A 10,811-nucleotide genomic window follows, 5' to 3' on the forward strand; every position below is an offset into this window, starting at 1 on the left:
CCCCTAATATCCCACATCATCCTGTCAGCCAGAGCCACCGGACTACTACCACTAATATCCCACATCATCCCATCAGCCAGAGCTACCGGACTACTACCCCAAATATCCCACATCATCCCATCAGCCAGAGCCACTGGACTGCTTCCCCTAATATCCCACATCATCCCGTCAGCCAGAGCCACCAGACTACTACCCCTAATATCCCACATCATCCCATCAGCCAGAGCCACCAGACTACTACCACTAATATCCCACATCATCCCCTCAGCCAGAGCCACCGGACTACTACCCCTAATATCCCACATCATCCCATCAGCCAGAGCTACCGGACTACTACCCCTAATATCCCACATCATCCCCTCAGCCAGAGCCACCGGACTACTACCACTAATATCCCACATCATCCCATCAGCCAGAGCCACCGGACAACTACCCCTAATATCCCACATCATCCCATCAGTCAGAGCTGCCGGACTACTACCCCTAATATCCCACATCATCCCCTCAGCCAGAGCCACCGGACTACTACCACTAATATCCCACATCATCCCCTCAGCCAGAGCCACCGGACTACTACCACTAATATCCCACATCATCCCATCAGCCAGAGCCACCAGACTACTACCACTAATATCCCACATCATCCCGTCAGAGCCACCGGACTACTACCCCTAATATCCCACATCATCCCCTCAGCCAGAGCCACCGGACTACTACCCCTAATATCCCACATCATCCCATCAGAGCCACTCGGCTACTACCTCTAATATCCCACATCATCCCGTCAGAGCCACCGGACTACTACCCCTAATATCCCACATCATCCCATCAGCCAGAGCCACCGGACTACTACCACTAATATCCCACATCGTCCCGTCAGCCAGAGCCACCGGACTACTACTCCTAATATCCCACATCATCCCGTCAGCCAGAGCCACCGGACTAGTACCCCTAATATCCCACATCATCCCGTCAGCCAGAGCCACCGGACTACTACCCCTAATATCCCACATCATCCCATCAGAGCCACCCGGCTACTACCTCTAATATCCCACATCATCCCGTCAGCCATAGCCACCAGACTACTACCTCTAATATCCCACATCATCCCATCAGCCAGAGCCACCGGACTACTACACCTAATATCCCACATCATCCCGTCAGCCAGAGCCACCGGACTACTACCCCTAATATCCCACATCATCCCGTCAGCCATAGCCACCAGACTACTACCCCTAATTTCCCACATCATCCCATCAGCCAGAGTCACCGGACTACTACACCTAATATCCCACATCATCCCGTCAGCCAGAGCCACCGGACTACTACCACTAATATCCCACATCATCCCGTCAGCCAAAGCCACCGGACTACTACCCCTAATATCCCACATCATCCCGTCAGCCAGAGCCACCGGACTACTACCCCTAATATCCCACATCATCCCGTCAGCCAGAGCCACCGGACTACTACCCCTAATATCCCACATCATCCCATCAGCCAGAGCCACCGGACTACTACCACTAATATCCCACATCGTCCCGTCAGCCAAAGCCACCGGACTACTACCCCTAATATCCCACATCATCCCGTCAGCCATAGCCACCGAACTACTACCCCTAATATCCCACATCATCCCATCAGCCAGAGCCACCGGACTACTACCCCTAATATCCCACATCATCCCGTCAGCCATAGCCACCAGACTACTACCCCTAATATCCCACATCATCCCATCAGCCAGAGCCACCGGACTACTACCCCTAATATCCCACATCATCCCGTCAGCCAAAGCCACCGGACTACTACCCCTAATATCCCACATCATCCCGTCAGCCATAGCCACCGAACTACTACCCCTAATATCCCACATCATCCCATCAGCCAGAGCCACCGGACTACTACCACTAATATCCCACATCATCCCATCAGCCAGAGCCACCGGACTACTACCCCTAATATCCCACATCATCCCATCAGCCATAGCCACCGAACTACTACCCCTAATATCCCACATCATCCCATCAGCCAGAGCCACCGGACTACTACCCCTAATATCCCACATCATCCCGTCAGCCATAGCCACCAGACTACTACCCCTAATATCCCACATCATCCCATCAGCCAGAGCCACCGGACTACTACCCCTAATATCCCACATCATCCCGTCAGCCATAGCCACCAGACTACTACCCCTAATTTCCCACATCATCCCATCAGCCAGAGTCACCGGACTACTACACCTAATATCCCACATCATCCCGTCAGCCAGAGCCACCGGACTACTACCACTAATATCCCACATCATCCCGTCAGCCAAAGCCACCGGACTACTACCCCTAATATCCCACATCATCCCGTCAGCCAGAGCCACCGGACTACTACCCCTAATATCCCACATCATCCCGTCAGCCAGAGCCACCGGACTACTACCCCTAATATCCCACATCATCCCATCAGCCAGAGCCACCGGACTACTACCCCTAATATCCCACATCATCCCATCAGCCAGAGCCACCGGACTACTACCCCTAATATCCCACATCATCCCATCAGCCAGAGCCACCGGACTACTACCCCTAATATCCCACATCATCCCCTCAGCCAGAGCCACCGGACTACTACCACTAATATCCGTTATCATCCCATCAGCCAGAGCCACCGGACTACTACCCCTAATATCCCACATCATCCCATCAGCAAGAGCCACCGGACTACTACCCCTAATATCTCACATCATCCAATCACCCAGAGCCACCGGACTACTACCCCTAATATCCCACATCATCCCATCAGCAAGAGCCACCGGACTACTACCCCTAATATTCCACATCATCCAATCACCCAGAGCCACCGGACTACTACCCCTAATATCCCACATCATCCCATCAGCCAGAGCCACCGGACTACTACCCCTAATATCCCACATCATCCCATCAGCCAGAGCCACCGGACTACTACCCCTAATATCCCACATCATCCCCTCAGCCAGAGCCACCGGACTACTACCCCTAATATCCCACATCATCCCATCAGCCAGAGCTACCGGACTACTACCCCTAATATCCCACATCATCCCGTCAGCCAGAGCCACCGGACTACTACCCCTAATATCCCACATCATCCCATCAGCCAGAGCCACCGGACAACTACCCCTAATATCCCACATCATCCCATCAGTCAGAGCTGCCGGACTACTACCCCTAATATCCCACATCATCCCCTCAGCCAGAGCCACCGGACTACTACCACTAATATCCCACATCATCCCCTCAGCCAGAGCCACCGGACTACTACCACTAATATCCCACATCATCCCATCAGCCAGAGCCACCGGACTACTACCACTAATATCCCACATCATCCCATCAGCCAGAGCCACCAGACTACTACCACTAATATCCCACATCATCCCGTCAGAGCCACCGGACTACTACCCCTAATATCCCACATCATCCCCTCAGCCAGAGCCACCGGACTACTACCCCTAATATCCCACATCATCCCATCAGAGCCACTCGGCTACTACCTCTAATATCCCACATCATCCCGTCAGAGCCACCGGACTACTACCCCTAATATCCCACATCATCCCATCAGCCAGAGCCACCGGACTACTACCACTAATATCCCACATCGTCCCGTCAGCCAGAGCCACCGGACTACTACTCCTAATATCCCACATCATCCCATCAGCCAGAGCCACCGGACTAGTACCCCTAATATCCCACATCATCCCGTCAGCCAGAGCCACCGGACTACTACCCCTAATATCCCACATCATCCCATCAGAGCCACCCGGCTACTACCTCTAATATCCCACATCATCCCGTCAGCCAGAGCCACCGGACTACTACCCCTAATATCCCACATCATCCCATCAGAGCCACCCGGCTACTACCTCTAATATCCCACATCATCCCGTCAGCCATAGCCACCAGACTACTACCTCTAATATCCCACATCATCCCATCAGCCAGAGCCACCGGACTACTACCCCTAATATCCCACATCATCCCATCAGAGCCACCCGGCTACTACCTCTAATATCCCACATCATCCCGTCAGCCATAGCCACCAGACTACTACCTCTAATATCCCACATCATCCCATCAGCCAGAGCCACCGGACTACTACCACTAATATCCCACATCATCCCATCAGCCAGAGCCACCGGACAACTACCCCTAATATCCCACATCATCCCATCAGTCAGAGCTGCCGGACTACTACCCCTAATATCCCACATCATCCCCTCAGCCAGAGCCACCGGACTACTACCACTAATATCCCACATCATCCCCTCAGCCAGAGCCACCGGACTACTACCACTAATATCCCACATCATCCCATCAGCCAGAGCCACCGGACTACTACCACTAATATCCCACCTCATCCCATCAGCCAGAGCCACCAGACTACTACCACTAATATCCCACATCATCCCGTCAGAGCCACCGGACTACTACCCCTAATATCCCACATCATCCCCTCAGCCAGAGCCACCGGACTACTACCCCTAATATCCCACATCATCCCATCAGAGCCACTCGGCTACTACCTCTAATATCCCACATCATCCCGTCAGAGCCACCGGACTACTACCCCTAATATCCCACATCATCCCATCAGCCAGAGCCACCGGACTACTACCACTAATATCCCACATCGTCCCGTCAGCCAGATCCACCGGACTACTACTCCTAATATCCCACATCATCCCATCAGCCAGAGCCACCGGACTAGTACCCCTAATATCCCACATCATCCCGTCAGCCAGAGCCACCGGACTACTACCCCTAATATCCCACATCATCCCATCAGAGCCACCCGGCTACTACCTCTAATATCCCACATCATCCCGTCAGCCATAGCCACCAGACTACTACCTCTAATATCCCACATCATCCCATCAGCCAGAGCCACCGGACTACTACACCTAATATCCCACATCATCCCGTCAGCCAGAGCCACCGGACTACTACCCCTAATATCCCACATCATCCCGTCAGCCATAGCCACCAGACTACTACCTCTAATATCCCACATCATCCCATCAGCCAGAGCCACCGGACTACTACCCCTAATATCCCACATCATCCCATCAGAGCCACCCGGCTACTACCTCTAATATCCCACATCATCCCGTCAGCCATAGCCACCAGACTACTACCTCTAATATCCCACATCATCCCATCAGCCAGAGCCACCGGACTACTACCACTAATATCCCACATCATCCCGTCAGCCAGAGCCACCGGACAACTACCCCTAATATCCCACATCATCCCATCAGTCAGAGCTGCCGGACTACTACCCCTAATATCCCACATCATCCCCTCAGCCAGAGCCACCGGACTACTACCACTAATATCCCACATCATCCCCTCAGCCAGAGCCACCGGACTACTACCACTAATATCCCACATCATCCCATCAGCCAGAGCCACCGGACTACTACCACTAATATCCCACATCATCCCATCAGCCAGAGCCACCAGACTACTACCACTAATATCCCACATCATCCCGTCAGAGCCACCGGACTACTACCCCTAATATCCCACATCATCCCCTCAGCCAGAGCCACCGGACTACTACCCCTAATATCCCACATCATCCCATCAGAGCCACTCGGCTACTACCTCTAATATCCCACATCATCCCGTCAGAGCCACCGGACTACTACCCCTAATATCCCACATCATCCCATCAGCCAGAGCCACCGGACTACTACCACTAATATCCCACATCGTCCCGTCAGCCAGAGCCACCGGACTACTACTCCTAATATCCCACATCATCCCATCAGCCAGAGCCACCGGACTAGTACCCCTAATATCCCACATCATCCCGTCAGCCAGAGCCACCGGACTACTACCCCTAATATCCCACATCATCCCATCAGAGCCACCCGGCTACTACCTCTAATATCCCACATCATCCCGTCAGCCATAGCCACCAGACTACTACCTCTAATATCCCACATCATCCCATCAGCCAGAGCCACCGGACTACTACACCTAATATCCCACATCATCCCGTCAGCCAGAGCCACCGGACTACTACCCCTAATATCCCACATCATCCCGTCAGCCATAGCCACCAGACTACTACCCCTAATTTCCCACATCATCCCATCAGCCAGAGTCACCGGACTACTACACCTAATATCCCACATCATCCCGTCAGCCAGAGCCACCGGACTACTACCCCTAATATCCCACATCATCCCGTCAGCCAGAGCCACCGGACTACTACCCCTAATATCCCACATCATCCCGTCAGCCAGAGCCACCGGACTACTACCCCTAATATCCCACATCATCCCATCAGCCATAGCCACCGAACTACTACCCCTAATATCCCACATCATCCCATCAGCCAGAGCCACCGGACTACTACCCCTAATATCCCACATCATCCCGTCAGCCATAGCCACCAGACTACTACCCCTAATATCCCACATCATCCCATCAGCCAGAGCCACCGGACTACTACCCCTAATATCCCACATCATCCCGTCAGCCATAGCCACCAGACTACTACCCCTAATTTCCCACATCATCCCATCAGCCAGAGTCACCGGACTACTACCACTAATATCCCACATCGTCCCGTCAGCCAAAGCCACCGGACTACTACCCCTAATATCCCACATCATCCCGTCAGCCAGAGCCACCGGACTACTACCCCTAATATCCCACATCATCCCGTCAGCCAGAGCCACCGGACTACTACCCCTAATATCCCACATCATCCCGTCAGCCAGAGCCACCGGACTACTACCCCTAATATCCCACATCATCCCGTCAGCCAAAGCCACCGGACTACTACCCCTAATATCCCACATCATCCCATCAGCCAGAGCCACCGGACTACTACCCCTAATATCCCACATCATCCCATCAGCCAGAGCCACCGGACTACTACCCCTAATATCCCACATCATCCCATCAGCCAGAGCCACCGGACTACTACCCCTAATATCCCACATCATCCCATCAGCCAGAGCCACCGGACTACTACCCCTAATATCCCACATCATCCCCTCAGCCAGAGCCACCGGACTACTACCACTAATATCCGTTATCATCCCATCAGCCAGAGCCACCGGACTACTACCCCTAATATCCCACATCATCCCATCAGCCTGGGGTCAGAACCAGAGCGCTAAGTGGAACGGTCCTAACTTCCATACCGGGGATCCCTTTAAGAGAGGCCTGTGGTCAGTACCAAAGCGCAGTGTGGATTTGCCCTCACTTCCATATGGGGATCCCTTTAAGAGGGGCCTGGGGTCAAAACCAGGGTGCTGAGTGGAATTGCCCTTACTTCCATACCAATTAACTCATTGTAACCTGCTGTCCTCAAGAAGACCACAGATAATATTGTGGTCTCATCATCTCCATATTGCTCACTTTTTGTCTTCTTACCTCCAGGGAATGGCCGAGAAGAATCAATCAATGGTCACAGAATTTCTCCTCTTGGGTTTTGGAAACCTCTACAACCTCAGAATTTTAATTTTCATCTTCTTTCTGATCATCCACATAATGGCTTTAATATCTAATATCTGTGTTGTGGTCCTGGTTGGAGCCACCCAGAGCCTCCATTCGCCCATGTACTTCTTTCTCAGCCAATTGTCCTTGTCTGAGATCCTGTTCACCAGTAACATTGTGCCCAATATGCTGTGGTTGATACTGGTGGGAGAAGGACGTCTACCAGTATCCAGATGTTTATCTCAGTTCTATTTAATGAGTGTCCCAAGCATTGCTCAGTGCTTTTTACTGGCAGCCATGTCCTTTGATCGACATATAGCCATCTGCAGACCATTACACTACACCACCATTATGACTTTTAGCCATCAGATGCAGATGATCACCTTCTGTTGGTTTTTGGGATTCTCCTTTCCAGTTCCAGTTTACATTTTCTTAAGTAAATTAGAATTCTGCAGCAGTAGCGTCATCAATCACTTCTTTTGTGACATTGCTCCACTTTTACAACTGTCCTGCTCCATTACTTCTTTTGTAGAACTGGTCACCGCTGTGGTTTCCTTCCCAGTTCTCTTGACTCCATTCACATTTATTGTAGTCACCTACGTATCTATCATTCGGGCCATCCTCAATATTTCCAACAGCATCGGAAGACATAAAGCCTTCTCCACCTGCAGCTCTCATCTGATCAATGTCTGCATGTACTATGGGACGTTGTCATCCATTTATATCTTTCCACCAAGAGATAATTCTGTAAGTCTCAATAAAGGTCTGTCGGTTCTCTACACACTGGTGACTCCCTTGTTTAACCCTTTAATCTACAGCTTAAGAAACAAGGACATCAAAGGTGCCATTTGGAAAAATATCAAAATCTTGAAGTTGTGGCAGAAGAAATAATAGAGAACATCTCCTCCTTCTATCATTCAAAGCATCATCATCTTCTTCAAGAGTCTTCCAGAATGAAAAGTTCTCTCCACGTCATCATTGTGTGCATATAAACCAATCAGCCATTACGTTTAAAACACTGACAGACGAATGGATAGCACTGATTATCTGATGATCATGTCAGCTCTTAAAAAATGGTAAAGTGTAAGGATGTGAACAACTCTGACAAGAACCAAATTGTGATCTCTAGTAGACTAGAACCCTGGCAAATTCAGGTCTTTTGGTTATTCTTGGTATTCAACAGGTATGGAATATGACAGGTCTTGTGAGGTGTTATGTGCAAAAAATAAAGGTAACCAGCTCACCTGCATTAAAAAGAACATATCGTTCGATACGCGTTGCTGTGTCTTTCCGCTATGATGGTGCATGTCTGTTTATCTTTGTTCTTATGCCTTGAATACATTTTTGTATATTTGGAAGCTGGAAACTTTTTTATACTTGTGAGGTGTTCCTTGTAACATCTTGTGTTGTGTTAGTATACGGCAAGCCTTGTAGTATATGTTTGGCATACAATGGGTCTTTTGTGGTGTTTCCGATATACAGCAGATCTTGTGAGGTGTTTCTGGTATACAGCAGGTCTTGTGCGATGTTCCTGGTATATGGCACGTCTTGTTGGGTGCTCTTGGTAAATGGTAGGTCTTGTGGGGTGTTCCTGGTATATGGCAGGTCTCGTGAGGTGTTCCCGGTTCACATCAGGTCTTTTGCGGTGTTAGTATTATATGGCAGGTATTGTGGGGTGTTCTCTGTATATGGAAGGTCTTGTGGAGTTTTTCTGTTGTATGGCAGGTCTTGTGGGATGTTCCCGGTATATGGCAGGTCTTGTGAGGTGTTCCCAGTATACAGCGGGTCTTGTGGGATGTTCCCAGTATATGGCAGGTCTTGTGAGGTGTTCCCGGGATATGGCAGGTCTTGTGGGATGTTCCCGGTATACAGCAGATCTTGTGAGGTGTTCCCGGTATATGGCAGGTCTTGTGAGCTGTTGCCAGTATATGACAGGTCTTGCGGGATGTTCCCGATATACTGCAGGTCTTGTGAGGTGTTCCCGGTATATGGCAGATCTTGTGAGATGTTCCTGGTATATGGCAGGTCTTGTGAGGTTTTCCTGGTATATGGCAGGTCTTGTGGGGTGTTCTTTGTATATGGTAGGTCTTGTGGAGTTTTACTGTTATACAAAAGGTCTTGTGGGATGTTCCCGATATACAGCAGGTCTTGTGAGGTGTTCCCAATTTAAGGCAGGTCTTGTGAGGTGTTCCCAGTATATGTCAGTTCTTGTGGGGCGTTCCCGGTATACGGCGGGTCTTGTGGGATGTTCCCGGTATATGGCAGGTCTTGTGGGGCGTTCCCGGTATACCACAGGTCTTGTGAGGTGCTCCCAGTATATGGCAGGTCTTGGGAGGTGTTCCCAGTATATGGCAGGTTTTGTGAGATGTTCCCAGTATACGGCGGGTCTTGTGGGATGTTCCCGGTATACGGCAGGTCTTGTGAGATGTTCCCAGTATATGGCAGGTCTTGTGGGGTATTCCTGGTATACGGCAGGTCTTGTGGGCTGTTACAGGTATATGGCAGGTCTTGTGAGGTGTTCTCGGTATACTGCATGTCTTATGAGGTGTTGCGGGCACACGGCAGGCCTTGTGATTACACTACTATACAGTGGCACAGAGCTTAGTGGTTACCCTACTATACAGTGGCACAGAGCTTAGTGGTTACACTACTATACAGTGGCACAGAGCTTTGTGGCTATACTACTATTCAGTGAAAATGAATTGCATTACTGCATTAGAAGTATAAAAAATTGAGAAAGTTTAGCGCATAAAATGGCCAAGTTATGTGTACCTGTAAGCCACGTTAAGGCATTTCTCGTTTTCAGTAATGCAATTCATATTTCATATTTTTCATATTTGCATGTTATGGCGCTACAGTGTGCTTCCATTTTTGCTTGAATGTATATGAGTTGGTGACTGTAGGTTAAGCACATGTTCACACAATGTTTATGCTTGGATGTGACGGTCAGTTTTTGAAACTTGTATTCATTTACCTTCTGACTGAGCACTCCACCTGTTAGCCGCAGGTGTTTTTAATCAAAGCAGTGCCACTTCCCCTCCACAGAGATATAGACCAGTCTAAACAGAGGATTTTTCATAGGTTCCCATTCAGATGGAGACTTCAGTCTTAGTGACGGTTGGCATAGACAGGGACCTGGAAAACGAGAAATGCCTTAACGTGGCTTCCAGGTACACATAACTTGGCATTTTATGCGCTAAACTTTCTCAATTTTTCATATTTCTAATGCAGTAATGCAATTCATTTTTCATTTTTCATATTTGCATGTTATGGCGCTACAGTGTGCTTCCTTTTTTGCTTGAATACTACTATTCA

The 10,811-nt window shown here is 50.0% G+C and overlaps 1 protein-coding gene across 1 annotated transcript; it reads left to right on the forward strand.

Moving 5' to 3' along the window:
• The first annotated feature begins 7,442 nt into the window (after positions 1-7,442).
• Positions 7,443-8,387, forward strand: LOC141049910 (olfactory receptor 6Q1-like). The gene has a single exon (XM_073546750.1). The coding sequence runs from the start codon at positions 7,443-7,445 to the stop codon at positions 8,385-8,387; it is 945 nt and encodes a 314-aa protein (XP_073402851.1).
• Positions 8,388-10,811: the final 2,424 nt, after the last annotated feature.

Source organism: Dendrobates tinctorius, unplaced genomic scaffold (assembly GCF_039654945.1).
Source record: "Dendrobates tinctorius isolate UK_male_01 unplaced genomic scaffold, ASM3965494v1 ptg000151l, whole genome shotgun sequence".
Lineage (NCBI taxonomy): Eukaryota > Metazoa > Chordata > Amphibia > Anura > Dendrobatidae > Dendrobates > Dendrobates tinctorius.

Bases quoted from the DNA above. Each gene is read 5' to 3' on its own strand.
- LOC141049910 (XM_073546750.1), top strand. From the start codon at position 7,443: ATGGCCGAGAAGAATCAATCAATGGTCACAGAATTTCTCCTCTTGGGT.